Raw genomic sequence first — 18476 nt, 5'->3', positions numbered from 1 at the left:
ATATTTCCCTAACGCCCTCCTTCTTTCTCTGCAGCTGGAGAAGTTTAGCATCTCGGCTCATGGCAAAGAGCTGTTTGTCAATGCAGACCTGTACATTGTGGCTGGGCGCCGCTATGGCCTGGTGGGGCCTAACGGGTAGGTACATGGTGCACTCTGAATATCCCCTGCCATTTTGTTTGCTTAGCCCAGGAGTGTCCAAAGTTTTTGGCAGGAGGGCCACATCATCTCTCTGACACTGTGTTAGAGGCCAGGGGAAAAAAAGAATTAATTTACATTTAAAATTTGAATACATTTACATAAGTTTACATAAATGAATATATTAAAGATGAACTTATATGAATGAATGAAGGTCTTGCAATAGCTCAATGCCTATAAAAGGCCTTGCACAAAGCAAGGCTGGCCTTTCCTTTGCTGCTGCTACTGCATCACAGATGTGAAACAGCAAGCAGTGGTGGAAGCCCTCCTCCCACAGCTCACGCGAGAGGTCAAACAGTCGCCCTCATGCTGAGAGCAGTTGTGTTGGGCCAGTGAGGGCTCCAACAAATCTCCAGAGGGCCAGAGGCTCATTAGAGGCTGAAGGCTCCCAGCGGGCCGCATTGAGAGGCCTTGAGGGCCGCAAGTGGCCCCAGGGCCAGGGTTTGGGCACCCCTGGCTTAGCCCAAAGGGTAGTTCCACCACTCTTTCAAGTTAACTCTGCTGACCCCTCACTTCATGCTGGAAGATGCAGCCCTACAGGGAGACTTTTTGTGAATGGGTGGGACAGGCCTCTTGGTCTTTCCTTGTCCATAGAATGGTGGTCCTGATCCTCTATATGTGCATTGCCACTTTAGTTTCTCCCATTCCCGTTTTTCAGGAAAGGCAAAACCACCTTGTTGAAGCACATTGCCAACCGGGCCCTGAGCATCCCTCCTAATATTGACGTGCTACTCTGTGAACAAGGTAAAGGGGTGTATGGTGTGTACAGCAAGTTGTAACAAATGTTGTATGAGGTTGGCCAACCTAAGCTGCTGCAAATTTCTTTGTTTAAACCTTCTAGTGACTCATGCTGGTTCTACAAGTTTCTTAGATTAGGATGTCATTCCAATGCCAAGGGTTTTTAGTTTTCCAGGCCTTTTAAGCTTCTATTGATTTTAATAACTGCTGTGTTTTTATCTATTGTTCACTTCTACTGTGTTTCCTTGTTGGTTTATGTTTTACATTTATTTTTTAAAACTTTGGACTCTGCCTTGACAGTGTATCTGTATTGAAGGGTGGAATAGAAATTTTTGCAAATACGTCTTTTGGAGGTAAATTCCATACATTGGTAACCGGATCTGTTAAACAAGCAATCTCATGGTCCCTTCCTTTCCATGGCCCTACATCCCTTCACTCCATCTAATTTCAGAATTGGAGTTTTCTGTGTACAGATTTTTTAAAAGTGATTTTTGCGTTGAGTTCTGTACCATCCTGAAGCTCAGGCTAAGAGACAGAGCCAGTTGTGCTCAGCCTTACCTTGGCCTCCCTTGTCTTCACAGAGGTGGTTGCAGATGAAACCCCTGCCGTGCAAGCTGTGCTGAAGGCGGACACCAAGCGGCTGAAGTTGCTGGAGGAGGAGAAGCGGCTGCAGGCACTGCTGGAAAAGGGGGACGACACTGCTGGAGAGAGGCTGGAGAAGGTATTTGTGGACTGTTACTAAGCTGTTTCCTTTATGTCAGGAGTGATGTGTGGTTGGTTTGGCCAGTTTTTAATATTTTTGAGAAGAGAGTTAATTACTGGAATGGGTTGGATACTGTCGAAATGTGACTTTGGATCAGTAAGGCATTATCTGACCCTGGAAATGCAAACAGCTTTGGACACATACGTGAGACTGTACTCTTTTACCACAAGTCTGGAATAACAACCACATAATGTAAAAATCACTGCTCTCTCCATTAAAAGTGCAGGAAATGGGCACTGTTCTTCATTTCTAATTGCCCTCGATGTGATGGTGATAGAGTACTGAAAGCATCTTAAAAGATAACTAGTCTGTTTTAAAGAAAAGGTATATACCAGGAGTGTCAAACATAAGGCCCAGGGGCCAGATGTGGCTTGCAAAACCTCTTTATCCAGCCCTCGGGCTCTTCCAGTTTCATCATCAGCTGCTCTCAGCTGCTGAGTTGTGCTGAGGAGCCACTGCTGAAAGGGCAGCCCACACAATAATTGGACTCTCCCATATCTTAAAAATATGACCACGATTTGCATAATTTCTCTTCTCTCATTTGCAGCCGAGTTCCTAAGTGAGAAAAAGTGTTGCTTTCTGGTCATGACCTGCTTAATGACATTACTTCATGCTTAATGACATCACTTCCAGCACTCAGCTGGCATCATGAATGCAATTTGGCCCTCTGTATGAAATGAGTTTAACATCCCATAAGAACATAAGAACAGCCCCACTGGATCAGGCCATAGGCCCATCTAGTCCAGCTTCCTGTATCTCACAGCAGCCCACCAAATGCCCCAGGGAGCACACCAGATAACAAGAGACCTCATCCTGGTGCCCTCCCTTGCATCTGGCATTCTGACATAACCCATTTCTAAAATCAGGAGGTTGCACATACACATCATGGCTTGTACCCCATAATGGATTTTTCCTCCAGAAACTTGTCCAATCCCCTTTTAAAGGCGTCTAGGGTAGACGCCAGCACCACATCCTGTGGCAAGGAGTTCCACAGACCGACCACATGCTGAGTAAAGAAATATTTTCTTTTGTCTGTCCTAACCCGCCCAGCACTATATATCCCTGGTATATACTGTACTTTTTCTTTGGGCCTAATGATATGCCAGTAGGCTTCCTTCAGGAGGGTCCATGAGAGGGGATCAAGACTTCATACCAGTTCTGTTATGTGGGGTAGGGTTCCAGTTGTATGTCCCAATTTTATCCAGAGTCAAGGGGGGCGAATGGAATGGGGCAAATGTTGGTTCTGTGCAGGGGGCAAAAGAATAGCTGGGTTGTGCCACTTTTCTGGTTCTTGCAAGCTAAGCAAATGCATGAAAAACATATGAAAAGGGTGAGAAACATGATGTGTATAATTTTTGGACTTGTGAATGAGTTGCACAAATTTTAGCATGCAAAAGAAAGAATGGAGCATGAGTTCAGGTAGCTTAGCAAAAGTAGAAGCATTTTGTAAAGCGTGAATGGGTTGATCACATGCATGAAAGGGGTGGGGAGAGTGCGTTGTCACTTTTAAGGAGCTAAGCAAGGAATATTAGCTTCAGTAAGCCATTGTTGGAAAAATCCTTCTCCTGCTCTACCACTACCACCATCCTTGTACGTCAGGTCTGTGAAGTGAATGAAATGTTTCTTTGTTGATCTCCCATCACAATATGCATCTTCTGCCCCCCAGGTTTATGAGGAACTGCGAGCTATGGGAGCAGCTGCGGCTGAGGCCAAAGCTCGGAGAATCCTGGCTGGTTTGGGCTTCAACCCTGAGATGCAGAACCGGCAAACCAAGAAGTTCTCTGGGGGCTGGCGCATGAGGGTGTCCTTGGCCAGGTAAACATGGAAAACGGGACAACTGACCACTTTATTCCCTAGATGGTTGGAAAGTCAGACCTGCTAACTTACATGATCTCCTGCAGCAAGTGGCTTTCTGGTCAGCGGCCATATCCACTCTTGTTTTTCCTGTTCAGCCAAACACTTTAGGGCAGGAATATATATATACAGTTTTGAAAGAATGATGCATTGTCCTTACTAGTGATGGAAGCGCACTGTTTATCCGCCATGCATGCCGTACCTATATATGTTAAATGGCTCTGTTTGGAGCCGGCAGTACCTTGACAACTTGGAAACCTTTCTATAGTATTTTTTCTCTCTTTAAAAGAGAGAAAGAAAAGAGAGAACCACTTTACTAAGCATTCTCTCCTCTCAGAGCCCTGTTCATGGAGCCCACGTTGCTGATGTTGGACGAGCCCACCAACCACTTGGATCTGAATGCTGTCATCTGGCTTAACAAGTAAGTTGCTGACCAACCCAGCTGGGATATGAAAGGGGCTACAATTGATTGGATTCTAGCCATAAAAGATGGAAATGGCCCTTGCAGTAAATGAAAGAGAAGAGCTGAAGAGGACTCCGAGCTTCTGTGCTCAGCAGGAAGAGAATTCTTATCCAGAGAAAAGGAATGAGGAACAGATGGAAGGGAATGGCAGTTCCAAATCCCAGTGTTGGAGAAGTGAAGTTTAAGATAATGACAAGACGTGCAGTCAAAAGAGCGGCAAAACAAACAAGATCAGAATAGATCAGCTGATTTTGTCAGGCCTTGTTAGCCTAAAAGTAATAATGAACGTTAGAAGAACGGATAATAGAACTGAGGGGATGGAGTTCAAAAGAAGAGGGCCCAAGGTATTTAATGGCCATACTGGATAGTGATCCATTCTGTTTATACCAGGGATGGGTGACTTGTTCAGCACTTAGGAGTGTGTCTGCCATATACTTCCAGCCAGAGGACCACAATAGCCCTAATTATCTAGAGCAGGGGTGTCCAAAGTTTTTGGCAGGAGGGCCACATCATCTCTCTGACACTGTGTCGGGAGCTGGGGAAAAAAAGAATTAATTTACATTTAAAATTTGAAAAAATTTACTTAAGTTTGCATAAATGAATATATTAAAGATGAACTTATATGAATGAAGGTCTTGCAATAGCTCAAGGCCTATAAAAGGTCTTGCACAAAGCAAGGCTGGCCTTTCCTTTGCTGCCGCTACTGCATCACAGATGTGAAACACCAAGCAGTGGAGAAAGCCACACAGCTCACGCGAGAGGTCAAACAGTCACCCTCACACTGAGAGTAGTTGTGTTGGGCCAGTGTGGGCTCCAACAAATCTCCGGAGGGCCAGAGGCTCATTGGAGACTGGGGGCTCCCTGAGGGCCGCATTGAGAGACCTTGAGGGCCACATGTGGCCCCAGGGCCGGGGTTTGGGCACCCCTGATCTAGAGCAGTGGTTCTCACACATTTAGCAATGGGACCCACTTTTTAGAATGAAAATCTGTCAGGACCCACTGGAAATGATGTCATGACCGGAAGTTACATCATCAAGCAGGAAAATTTTTCACAATCCTAGGCTTCAATCCTACCCACACTTACCCAGGAGTAAGTCCCATTTACTACCATTGTTCAAAGCATATGCCTGTTAAAGGTACAGATCTATAACATTTCCCCAAATAAATTCACATATCATGGTAGCATCAAGTCTGATATATTAAAAATAAAATATTGAAATGAATGGACCCACCTGAAATTGGCTTGCGACCCACCTAGTGGGTCCTGACCCACAGTTTGAGAAACACTGATCTAGAGACTTTCTTCAGTATTGGTTCTTCCAGCCTCTTAACTAGACAATCAGTCATATAAATGTTTACCTGGCCAGGGACATAAGTCAAATGTTTTAACTGTATAAACCAGTCCTAACTATTTTTCCACTTCTGTTCATCTCCCTATTACAGTTACCTTCAGACATGGAAGAAAACACTCCTAATTGTCTCCCACGACCAGGGCTTCCTGGATGATGTGTGCACAGACATAGTTCACCTGGACATACAGAAACTCTTTTACTACAGGGGAAACTATAGTAAGTGCTCCCTGGAATTGAAGGGTTGCGATGCAGTGCTTCTTGTAGCACTGCAGTGCCTTATTGAGAGCCCTGTGACACACTCCATTGTGTTCCAGAATGCCCAGCGGAAGCAATCATAAGTGACTTTTTGTGGAAGTAATCTGTGGTGGAGTTCCAGGGAATTTTCCCTTTCTATCATCTGTGGTCCATGGAGGACTGGACTAACAATGGTTATTTGACTCTAAGAATAGTCTCCAAAGGCCACACGCTTCTGATGACCAGATGAGGCATCTGGGTGGCTACCATGAAAGCACAGGAGCGGTCCAGATAGATTGATCCAATCAAGTCAGTTTTGGCTTTCTTAAGGCTTGTCCCTTTTCTCCCTTCTGTTTTTCAGTGACCTTCAAGAAGATGTATCAGCAGAAACAGAAGGAGCTGCTCAAACAGTATGAGAAACAAGAGAAGAAGTTGAAAGATCTCAAGGCTGGTGGGAAATCCACAAAGCAGGCAGTAAGTCAGTGGTTTGGAGTCGCCTCATCGCCTGATGTGGAGACGCAAAAAAAAGTTGCATGATCTGACTCTGTTCTGTAGTTTTCTTGATATCCAAGTGGCTCAAGGTGGAATACCTTGTATTGGCAACCTTCAGTCTCGAAAGACTATGGTATCGCGCTCTGAAAGGTGGTTCTGGCACAGCGTCTAGTGTGGCTGAAAAGGCCAATCCGGGAGTGACAATCCCTTCCACACCGGGAGCAAGTGCAGTCTGTCCCTGGTCTGTCTCCCTGGCTACCTTGTACCTTGTACCTTGGGTTTAACTGATGGAATTCCATTCTGCGCTGCCCCCCTTTACTCTTGTTAGTTAGGAAAAGTTACTGTATTAACTGGAATGAAATCACAAGGTGTTCTTCACCCTTAACCTTCTTTGTAACTTTGGAGGTTTAGAACAAGATTTTTATTATTTCAGTGGGAGGATTGGTTCCGATTGGATGCTCTTAAACGTTTCTGTCCAGCAGTGTAGAGGAACTGGAAGTGCTTGGGCCTGTCAGGTCACTTACAATACAGTCATATACATTAATCTGTCTGCTCTGATCATCCTTAGGAAAAGCAGACGAAAGAGGCCCTGACTCGCAAGCAGCAGAAATGTCGCAAGAAGAACCCAGATGAAGAGGCAAACGAAGCCCCTGAGCTGCTAAAACGGCCAAAGGAATATACTGTGAAGTTCACCTTTCCAAACCCACCACCCCTCAGTCCTCCCATTCTGGGACTGCATGGTATGAGCTTATCTTTTGTGGGGTGCACAGAGTAGGGCAGAAAACAGTAGCCTCTAATGATACGAATGACATTGTAAAATTCTACGCTTGCCTTGGGAGGGGAGGAGGATACACTCTGACAGTAGGGGACACTGCTGTCTTGTAGTGGGCATGTGGTGGACATGATGCCATTTTTTAAGCCAGGTTAACAAAGCACCCTGCCTCTTTAGGGCTGAACTCCCATACAGCAGGATCTTGAGAGATGCCATTAATCCTACTGAATGAATTCCTGTGTGTTTTGCCTTGCCTTAACCGCAAACAGAGGTCCCCATTCATTGTAGCAGGATTGGGTGAGATGATCCACAAGTGGACACAGACCAGTTCAGGTGGTCTACCCATTTTTGTCTTTGTGTCCTTGATGGGAAATCTCTTAGCAAAGATGTGGATGACCACCCATTAACCATCTTGTCTTAGGCAACAAGGACACCAGTGGAAATTGTCACAGCTGTCTTTGCTGAAGGACTCGCTGGTGGTGGACAAGGATAGGCAGCGCTGATATATTTGGTTGCAGACTATGCACTCTGTAGAATTCCCAGTCATCCTTTTTCTTGTCCTGCCTTTTTGCTCAGGTTTCCCTTAGCGTTGCAGTCTAGAGCAGTGGTTCCCAAAGTGGTGGGTCACAATCCATCATTGGGAGCCAAAACGGAGCCATTCCCCCTGAAGGTGGTGACTCAGGAATGGGTCCCTAACAGTGCTGTGGCGATCACAGTGCTGCAAGGACCCAGGGACATCCCCATGTACCGGAGGGTGTTCTGCAGCCTCCTAGAGGGTCCTCGAGGCTTGCAGCTGCCTCCATGGTGCTGCAATGAGCTCCAGTCTGCTCTTGGAGTTCACTTCTGGTTTGTGCAATTGCAAAGGGATTGTACTCATTGCAGCCACACAGAGTATTGCAGCTGCAGGATGCTGCCAGGTACGTGGGGATGTCGCAGGGTTCCTGCAGTGCCGCAATCGCTGTGGCAGTGTTAGGGCTAACCCCCTGCTTCCTCCCTGTCCCCACAACAACTTAGTGTTGTCCCAAAGTCCAAGTAGGACTTTGGGAACTGCCGGTCTAGGATTGGGGGTGGGGAATTGCACACGCACTTGGTGCTCATTTAAACAATAAATCTTTCTCCCTCTTGTTCTCTGTAGGTGTGGACTTTGGTTATGAGAGTCAGAAGCCTCTTTTCAAAAATTTGGACTTTGGAATTGACTTGGAGTCTCGAAGTAAGTGACTTGAAGAGAGGTTGCCATCTCCTACTGAATCTGTCTGTGCAGATGGTTTGTCTCTCTCATTTGCCTGACAGAGACTCCACTGGTGTGCCAGTTTCTTGCATGCTCCTTGTAAAGTTGCATTTTGCTTGAAAGTCCACCTTCTTTTTGTGGTCCACCATGTCAGGCTGCCCTAGGGCAGAATCCTAACCAACTTTCCAGCACTGGCATAGCTGTGCCAGTGGGGTGTGTGCTGCATCCTGCAGTTGGGGGGCAGTCACGGAGACCTCCTCAAGGTAAGGCAATGTTTGTTCCCTTACCTCAGTGTTGTGTTGTCCTTATGTCAATGCTAGAAAGTTGGTTAGGATTGTGATCTTAGTTGTGTGTGCTGGAGGAAGACGGGGGAAGAATTTCCAGGAACCAGTCTGGCCGACCCCAAGAACCTTAGTGTTGCTCATGCTTTCTCCCTCTGTCTTTCCCTCAGTCTGTATCGTGGGCCCCAATGGTGTGGGGAAGAGTACGCTGCTATTACTGCTAACAGGAAAGCTTACGCCGGTAAGAAACCCTGTCTTGATTCCCACATTCTTGTCTTCCTTTTTCTGATCATCCCATTGTGTTGGTCAACCAAGAGATTATCTGTATTCTGCTTTTTTCATGCACCACAGTTGTTGCTGGGTGGGTTGTGGGGACATTAACCATAGTGAACACATTGAAACTGTCTCATATGGAGTCAGGTCATTGATTTCCTCTAGCCCTATGGTTTGCAAACTGTGTTCTGAGGTGCCACAGTGAACTCACAGGTACTACAACATGTCCCCAGCTGCCTCTTCTTCCTAACTTTCCCAGGCGCTGCCATCTTGGATCCTTGTGAGATTTTGCATGATCCAAGATGGCAGCACCCGAGAGATCCGGGAAGGAGCAGCCACTGCAAAAGAAGGGCACTGTGACCACGGTAAGTTTGGGAACCGCTGCCCTTGGCAGTCGATTGCTAAGATTGACAGTGGCATTCTTCAACTGGAAATGGTGGGGATTAAACCCAGGACCATCTGCATGCATGTGATCTGTGCCATTGAGCTCCAGCCACCCCTAAGTAAACTAAAGTGGCTTCCTCCAAGTTAAGAATACGTATTAACACTGAACTTCGGCTCTGCCCAAGCTAACTTGATCCATCTTAATCTCATGCTAGCAGTCCCAACTACTTTGGACCACAACTACATTGTGAAAGTGCTGGGAAGCTCCACACACAACATAGTACAGTTAGGAAGATAAGCCACAAAAATGTCTGCAGTAAACCACTGCCCGTCTTGGCTCATTTTGACCTGAATTCTTTCAGCTGCTGGAGCCCATTTTAGGGACACCATTGCTATCCTACAGCCTAATCCTAAAGTGGTTACTGCTGTATCCAGTAGTGCCACTGATGGTCTCCTCGGGGTGAAGGGGATTTTTGTCCTCCTGAGGAAAGCCCCAAGCCCTGCAATGGGGCTTCTTGAGCCTGCCCTATTTTGCCAGTTCAGACTTGAGAACTTTTCTGTCGGGCTTTGTACCCCAACGTGAAGGATAGGATATGGCAGAGGAAGGCTCTGCTGGTCCCACCCCCTCCCACCCCATTTTCTCCCTCCCCCACCCCCTGGGGTCAATGTTCATAGCCCATAGGATTGGGCTCAAAATCTGGTGTGATTACAAAGGGCATGGTCAGGTTCCATCTTAATGTTGTTTGTTTCTTTCCAGACCAGGGGGGAAATGAGAAAAAACCACAGGCTAGTAAGTATTGGGTGATACTCTTAACAAAGATGTCTTGGGGAGGTGGGTGGAATTTGAGAGACGAGGAAATGAGAGGTCCCATCTAAGGTTGTAAAGGGACTGAGAGCGAGGATGAAAGGATTGAACCCAGTGCAACTTGGTTTGTCCCAAGATTGGAAATAAGGCCTGGTCTACAGATGTGTCGGAATGAGGTGGTGGAATGGATTGCACCACTTCAAACTGTGGTGAGGGCGTACCATTTTAGAATGCTCTTCTGTTTAAAAATCATCCCACTTTTTAAAAAATTAACACAGGTAGGATATGAGGGTTCTGGAACTTTTGCTCTGCCGTGCTAGTTGTTTCTGTTTTTTGTTTAACTCATGGGGAGAGCATTCAAAAATAACACCCCTTCTTTCCAGCCTGAAATGGTATAGTCCATTCTTCTGTGCCACATTCACATAGAACAAAGGGACTCCGTGTCCTTGTTTTTGATAAGGTGGCACAATGGCGGAGGGGATATGGGAAGCCCAAGATCAAATTCACTCTTGGTCTTGGAGTTTGCTGGGTAGCCTTGGCAAATGGTTGCCTGCCAACCTTGCCTACTTTTGCAAAGTTGTTGGAAGGATAAAATCAATATAAATACAAAGCAGCCTTGCCCTGACTCAGACGATTGTCCCTTTGATTCAATACTTTCGTTGTCTGCTGACAGCAGCTCTCCAAGGACCCACGAGATCCTTTTGACTGGAGGTGCTGGTTAGGGTAAAGCTAGGCAGGCACAAAAAGTTTTGAAAATTATGTATGATTTTTAGGTTTGAGTTATCACCAGTGGACAAAATCTCCTTTTTCTCTTGGTAGAAAATCGGGTTCTTCAACCAGCAGTATGCTGATCAGCTGAATATGCAAGAAACCGCCACGGAGTATTTGCAGCGCAATTTCAACCTGCCCTATCAGGATGCCCGCAAATGTCTGGGCCGCTTTGGCTTGGAGAGCCATGCTCACACTATCCAGATCTGCAAGCTCTCTGGTACTAGGGGGTGGGACCTTGAGGAAAAGGGGAGGGGCCTCAGGAAGATGGGACTTGTATAGACCACTAGGAAGAATGACCCTGTGAGGGCCTTGGGGGTTAATAGTCCTTCTGTGCTTTGAGAAAGCCTTAGAAGATGGGTGGGGAAAGGCTGGTCTGAAAAGTTCATGTAGAGAAGCAAAGATCCTTGCGCCTCCACTCAGAGATTCCCAGTGTTCTTGAAATGGGTCTGTTTTTCTACTGGAACTGTAAAGTTGAGATGCACTTGAAGTATCCCACTGCCCCAACAGAACACCCGAATAGGTGTGTGGTCTGAGAGCATGTGTTGGAGCTGCCTTGATGAAGCTAAGCAGGTCTAAGTTTGGTTATTGCCTCAATGGGTAACCACCTGGGAACCTGTTAGGAAGAAAAGGGGGGATTCCAAAGTGTTGGATTGAAAAACACTTGTATTTTTTGACATGAAACTTCAGTAAGTTTCTTGTGAAACTAGAAAGTCTTGCAAAGAGTCTCTTACATTGCATAAGACTAATATTTTTTTCTCTCTGCTCTCAATAGCACAACTTCTCACCTCTGAAGAATTACTTGCTTAAATGTGTTGAGCTGTTGAGAATATATTTTACTGGAATTTCTTGTCAATAAATATGGAGTTACTTGTTTTTCCAGAATTTTAGGGTCATCCTCTCTTTACTCTGGCTCTTGCAAAAGTGCTGTTCACACACATGTGCCTTTTGTTTACCTTGATCACCTGGGAACTTCATGGGTGCTGCTTTGAGTTGCACCAGGGAAGAAAGGTGGGGTGTAAATATTATAAACGAAAAAATAAGTATCTTCTGTACCTCATTGATGGGTGATAGGCATCATGTGCTAGGATAAAGGTGAACTCTCTTTCTAGCTCTGTGGGAAGGTGGCCACATGATACTGATGGGAAAAGATGTTAAAGGGAGGTGAAATCTAGACTGTGCCAGCTTTGTAGAGATGTCTCCTAATTCTCCAGTTGAAAGAATTGAGAGATACTCACTAATTACATCTTTTTCCTTGCCAGGGGGTCAGAAAGCTCGTGTGGTATTTGCTGAACTAGCTTGTAGAGAGCCAGATGTCCTCATTTTGGTGAGTCTTCCCAGGGATAAGGGCAGGGATTGGGAATTACCTTTACCCCCAGGTGTTAAGTAGGGTGTGGGTGCCCAGCTTGAGTTGGACAACCTTCCCTTGCCTTGGTTGCTGAGCTTCTGGACTGAGATGTGCCCTCCCCCATCCAAATAGTCAGAGCTATCCCAGCCAAGACTCTGTTAAAAGGTAACCAGAAGGAAGGACTTAGCTCAGGGGTGCTCACACTTTTTTGGCTCGAGAGCTACTTTGAAACCCAGCAAGGCCCGGAGATCTACCAGAGTTTTTTTACAATGTTCGCGCCATCATAACATATAACATTTATGTGTACAATGTATGTTGGTGTACCTTGAGCCCCACATACTCAGTGGGGCTCAAGGTACACTTACAGGACTTACTCCTGAGTAGACATGCCTAGGATTAGGCTGTGAGGCTGCAGTCCTAGCCACACTTACCTGGGAGTAAGCCCCATTGAGTACAATGGGCCTTACTCCCAGCGTTTCCTCCCAGAGGCACCTGAAGGGGGGAGTCGGCACTCCGCGATCTACTCATTTTGCCTCGCGATCTACCGGTAGATCGCGATCCACCTATTGAGCACCCCTGACTTAGCTTTTCTTTTTAAAACAGAAAGTGGGCATCTTTGTCTTAACTCTCTTGCTTTGTGCCTTTCTGGCCTTGTTTAGCAGCCCCCTCCTTCCACTTGAGGCAGCCTCTGAATCCTATGGCCTGTCTGAGCAGGATTTGGCTTCCAGGTCCAAGGACTTGACCACACGCAGTAGAATCTGGAATCTGCCATATGCTACGTGGCGTTCTGCTGCTGTTGCAAGATTTTGCAGGATCAGTGGCCATTCCTTGCTCTAAATTCTAGAAAGGCAGAGTAGTGAAAAACCAGGAGTTATTTTCCATCAAGTGCCTTTTATCCTGTTTGTGACTTTCCCTTCCTCTTCTTTCTCCCTCTCCTCCATAGGATGAACCTACCAATAACCTGGATATTGAGTCAATTGATGCTTTGGGAGATGCCATCAATGAGTACAAAGGAGGTGAGTTACAAAGGGGTGCTGGGGAGAAATCTACTGCATGGGTGAATTTTCATTTGGGGTACCCGGTGACCAGCTGCCAGTCCTCTTTTGCCAGTTGGGCATTGGTAGAATTGACAATGACAGTTGAACAGCCAACCTTCCTTTACTCTCTGATTATGCTGTCCTCTGGTAATGCCAGAGCTTCAAGGCCATCCTTGTATTCCCTGCCCCTGCCTGATTACAGACTTGGCAACCAGGGCTGAAATGTGAGAGCGATCCAGATAAGCTTTAGGGACTACATCCCACAACTTGGGTTTCCTTTGCTAACACAGTTCTGAAGTTTTGTTTTCATGCTACAGAATCTGTGTCAACACCAGACAGATTTAACTCTCTATAAACATTATGGAATCATAGGAAGCTCCTTTCCACTGAGTCAGACTATTGGCCCATCTAGGCTGGTATTGCCAGCACTGACTGGCAGCAGCTCGCTGGGGTTTCAGACAGCAGTCTCTCTCTACCCTACCAGGAGATGCCAGGGATTGAATCCGGGACCTTCTGCATGCAAAACAGTGGCTCTGCCACAAAGCTATGGTGCTTCCCCAAATGAGTGAGCAGTTCATGGCACCTTGCCATAAGGTGGCAGCAGTGGGCTGCCAGTGAAATTGATTAGACAAGAAGGACTTGTTGACACAACAGAGAGCTGACTTCATGGAAGTTGCTGCCATGTAGATGGCTGTCTAAAAGGGTTAGATAAATCTGGAGGATAAGTGTAGCATTGACTAATAGCCTGGCTGGTTAGATTTTAACCTCCATGTGTAGAGGCAGCAGACCTCCAAACACCAGATGATGGGAACAGACAGCGAAGGGCTGTTTTCCCTCTGCTTCTAAGTTTCTCAGCAGCCTCTGGAGGACCAGTATTGAGATACAGTATATTGGACTAGCTGGAGTTTTAGGGCTTGTATTCTTTCCTTTATGGAATGGGGGCAGGAGGTTTACCAGGAGGGATCCAGCTCGTGGTAAATGGCCTGAAGCCAGAGGCCTTGCATGCACTGCTGGCACATTCATAAGGCCACATGATGCAGACTGCATCAGTGGCAGATTGTGAGAGGTCCAAGGCGGTGGGTGGATTTGGGGTGCCTTTCACTCCAAGTCGGTTGCCACCCCTCCCTCTAACCTGCCACCAATGCACATGATGATCTGCTTCCTGCTCGCTCATGTGTGAAGCAGATCATTTCCCTCCTTACCATTCTCCTCATTGCGCTGCCATGAAACCCGGAAGTGGGGAGTTCTGGTTATGAAACCAGAAGTCGCACACTTCTGGGTTTCATGGCAGTGCCAGAAGGAACTGAGGAACACAGAGGAACTGTGAGGAACACAGTAAGGGTTTGGGGCTTTTTGGTAGCATACCCGAGACAGCATCAAGTCGTGTTCTGGGTCATGCCACCCCTGGGGTGGCATGGGGAGCTCTGCTCATGCAGCCTTATTCTGAGGCCTTATTTTCCCCCAGAAGTAGGCCTAACAAATAGTTTCTGAATGGGGATGGCAGTCTTCAGAAGCAGCCCTTAGAGGAGTTCCTGCTACTGCTGAAAAGCAGTCTCCCTCCCTAAGCTGACCAATAGCCATAGTAACATACATTACCTCCGTTTCTACAGCAAACTTGCCAGTGTTAAAATAAACTCTGAGAGGGAATGACTTGCCTAAGGCTGCCTGTTGCCATAGCTGAGATGATTTGAACTGGCACTTCCTGCTCACACTCTTAGCTGCTCAACTGTCTCTCAGTCTCAAACTGACTGGCACACAGACCCCCCTGAAGCAGATTTTCAGTAGGTGGAACCAATCTGTGGGAGGGGATGGGCTGGAGAGAAGATATAATCTCATCCTACTGCAAAAATAGGTTAACCTCTCTTCCTCTTTCAGCTGTGATCATTGTCAGCCATGATGCCCGCCTTATCACTGAGACCAACTGTCAGCTGTGGGTGGTGGAGGATCAGTCAGTCAACCAGATAGATGGAGACTTTGAAGACTACAAACGGGAAGTGCTGGAGGCCTTGGGTGAAGTCATCATCAACCGACCTCGGGAGTGAGGCTGAAAGAGACATGATCTTTATGAAACCGGCCTGGCCTCCCTGTTTTCTCCTTGCAGAAGCTCCACCCTCTCTTCATGAACAGGATTCTATTAGCTGAAGGGGGTGGAGTTTGAGCATGTGCAAGTGCTTTTTCAGTGGGCTTCTTACATTATATTCCCACCAACACCAGCAGGGAAGTGTGGGATGGATTTTTGGACTCGGTCATTTAGGAGAGCCTCTGACATTTTACTGACTTTCCCCCTTTTTTGAAAATAGCTGGGGCAGAGTTATGTAAACTTACTAAATTAAAACGTGAAGGACACTTTCTTGTGGGGTTGTCTCTGACTTTTCAGTTGGGAGAATGAATGTCAAGTGAGGGAGGTGGTGCAACCCCTTGGGAGTTGGGTTCAGCCATGGAGAGAATGCAAGAGAGGAGGGCTATCTTTTGAGGGACATAATGAGAAAAATATTGCACTGAAATTTCCTCTTACACCCAAGTATTAAGGATGCCAGACTCCTGGTTACCAAGATGCAAGGCTAGGCTGCTTACAGGAACCTGTGAAAGAACCGAGTATTCAGCATTGTTTTCTAGGAACTGTGTGTCTGTCATCTTACTACAGAAACAAGTAGTTCATGAGGCAGAATGCATCTCAAAGATCTGGGCTTGCCAGATGGTATCTTTGAGCTTTGTTCTGCCCAACACTGCATATATGTAACAGGGATCAAATGTGTACACCTGTGGCCTGGGCAGAAATGGGTTAAAGGCATTGCTTGAGGTAGGAGTTAAAGCAGCCATAGCTTCTTGCACTTATTTTTCCTTTCCCCTCACAGTAGTTTCATGGGGCCGGGGACCCAGCTGGGTTTCAGTATAAGAAGATTGGGTAGGAGAAGGTGTAGCTACTTTAGGAATTGATGTAAAGGGAAAAATTTTTTAAAAGAATATATACCCTGCCTTTCTACCATGGTCAAGGCAGCTAATGAAAAAATGAAACTGAAGGCTGCCACTAGCCAGTCTTGTGCTCCATGGCACCATCAGTTGTCTCCCCTGCCCTTCCAGATTAATCAGGTGAAGACTGTGTGGAAGAAGAATCCACACAACTCTCCCTTCAGCTGTGAGAGCATGGGTTTATTATTCAGAACATGCAACTGGCTCTCCTGTTACAGGGAGGACTGGTGTGCAGGCAACTTTCTGAAAATGGTACAAACTCAGGAAGGACAGGTCAAGTAAACATGTTTTCTGTCTTGCGTGTTCCTGTTTGCCTATACGGCACTATTGATCTTGATGTTCAGTTTCCCCTGTCATCATTCAAGGTTCAGGCTGTGACGCCCACACATCTCTTTTGACATACAAAAATAAGAGGAAGTCCACTTCCACTTCCACCACTTTTACCCATTAAAGGTGTTTTAGCTAAGTTATGCTCAGAAGGCAGCAAAGGGCCCAATCGTGTGCAGCTGCACTACAGCCCCAAGGTAAGGGAACAAATGTTCCCATACTTTGAGGATGCCTCTGTGACTGTCACTGGAAAGTTGGATAGGATTGGTCCCTAAATCTGCACCACCTCCTCCACAATAACTTCTAGCTTCTCCCTTTCGGATTTTGATTAGCAAGATGCAGCTGATCAACATTCTCATTCTGATCCCAGGACTTACAAAGTGCATTCTAACATAACATAAGAAGAGCCCAGCTGGATCAGGCCAAGGGCCCATCTAGTCCAGCTTCCTGTATCTCTCAGTGGCCCACCAAATGCCCTAGGGAGCACACAAGACAACAGACACAGCCTACCTTCTGGTGCCCTCCCCTGCATCTGGCAATCAGGCAGCCTGCCTCTAAAACAAAGAGCTTACACATACCCACTATGACTTGTAACCCATAGGATTCCACAAGATTTGTGAGTTGTCTTCCTGTTGAGTTATAAACTAGTCAGGTTTATACTGGCCTGGTCTATATAGTAGAGCTAGCATGAAGACCTGGCCCTCTGTCTCCAGGTACGGGACAAGTGGATCAAAGAAAAGGAAGGGGTCTGATCCACTCTGGTGGGGGGAGGAGCTTAATGCTTACTGGTTGACAAACCCCCAAGAGCTTGCTTGAAGAAGGTCCCAGATTCAATCTCCAGCAAGGCTGCGGAAAGACTAGTTGAGCTGCTGCTGGTCAGTGTAGATCAGGGATGTTCATACAGAAGGCTGAAGTTAGCATTCTTGGTGCCTGCTGAGGGCTGGAAGTAACATTAAGCAGGTGGTGGACAGAAATAAGCACTTTGTTCTCACATAGAAACTCATTAGCTGCAAATCACAGAAGAGAAAATGTGCAAATCTTGTTCAATATTTTCAATATATGAGCCCAATTTTAACAGGGACTGGATAAATTGCTTCTGGGGGCTGTATTTGGCCAGTGGGCCTTATATTTAACACCCTGGCACAGATAATACAGACCTAGAAACCTAACGGTTGGGGTTGAGTATATGGCAGCTGCTTGTGAAACAGACATTGTTCCAACAACAATGCACAAACGCCACAGCCTTGTGCCTCCATCTCAAATGTTCAACACTCCCTCATAGTCTAGCCCAGGCAGTCTCTCCTGATTCCAGGGATTGACTTTGCAACCTGAGGTAGGCTCAGCTCCTGAGGTTAAACTCCTCCGCAGAGGGAGGAGACAACAGGACCGCCCACTTCTCATTAGCAACAACCCAAAACTCATAGTTAGGCCTGCTCATATTTTTGGCACCATGGTGTCAACAGGAAGGAAAACCTTTGATTTGCATAATCTCACTGCAGAAGACAAATTCCATGTTGCTTTAGTTCCTCCCCTGCACCTACACACAAAATGCAGGGGCCACATTCAGTATGAATAAATGCCCATTTCTAAGAAAACACCTAAATATCAGATCTACTTCTGAGGTCAAAATGTATATCCTGAACTTGTCTCAATGTGCCTGTGCTAAATTTGGATTTCAGTGAGTCTTTCAAGGCCCTACCTACAAAGATGTTTTCCTGTTTAGGGAGGGGGTTTTGATATACTTTGCAGTCAGACACAGTATGTACTGACCAGAGGAAAGACAAATTTCCCATAAATAAGTTAGCATTTCAACAGCTAGGGGGCAGTATGGATGGAGGCTGCTCAATACAATACTTTTACTGTTGGTGTCTTAAAGAGGTTCATCAGACTTTATAACAGCATTTTGCTCCCACTGGGAGGTTATTTTTCTTCCGCTCCTCTCAAGGGCTACTGTATATGCTACTCTCCCCCTCCTGCTTGAAATGGTCCCCATATAGAGTAGCTTATGAAGAGAGGCCCTATCCATACAGCAACTTGATAATATTCAGGTAGCAACTCCAGGTAGCAATTGTAACCTATAGTGCAGCCCTTCAAAAGGCAGTTGATCCAGGTTCTGGAATGGGTGGGTGCTATGAGGCCACTCATTGCACTGCCACAAGTGAGGTCTTGGGGCCAAATCCAATTTTCCAGTG

General features: G+C 46.4%; 1 protein-coding gene across 1 annotated transcript in view; it reads left to right on the top strand.

Moving 5' to 3' along the window:
• The window catches only part of ABCF1 (ATP binding cassette subfamily F member 1), a 33940-nt gene extending 18599 nt beyond the window's left edge, over positions 1–15341 (top strand). Inside the window, exons 13-27 of the mRNA XM_066614250.1 lie at positions 35–135; positions 854–939; positions 1515–1654; positions 3363–3511; positions 3888–3971; positions 5457–5581; positions 5961–6073; positions 6660–6831; positions 7999–8073; positions 8543–8613; positions 9787–9819; positions 10654–10822; positions 11865–11929; positions 12894–12966; positions 14863–15341. Of these exons, the coding sequence (XP_066470347.1) occupies positions 35–135; positions 854–939; positions 1515–1654; positions 3363–3511; positions 3888–3971; positions 5457–5581; positions 5961–6073; positions 6660–6831; positions 7999–8073; positions 8543–8613; positions 9787–9819; positions 10654–10822; positions 11865–11929; positions 12894–12966; positions 14863–15029 (1623 nt within the window). The 3' untranslated portion in view covers positions 15030–15341. The remainder of the gene's footprint in view (positions 1–34; positions 136–853; positions 940–1514; positions 1655–3362; positions 3512–3887; positions 3972–5456; positions 5582–5960; positions 6074–6659; positions 6832–7998; positions 8074–8542; positions 8614–9786; positions 9820–10653; positions 10823–11864; positions 11930–12893; positions 12967–14862) is intronic.
• The last annotated feature ends 3135 nt before the right edge of the window (positions 15342–18476 follow it).

Source organism: Tiliqua scincoides, chromosome 2, assembly GCF_035046505.1.
Source record: "Tiliqua scincoides isolate rTilSci1 chromosome 2, rTilSci1.hap2, whole genome shotgun sequence".
NCBI classification, from domain to species: Eukaryota; Metazoa; Chordata; class Lepidosauria; order Squamata; family Scincidae; genus Tiliqua; species Tiliqua scincoides.
The sequence above is the reverse complement of the archived record's forward strand: the minus strand, read 5'-3'. Positions and strand labels throughout refer to the sequence as shown.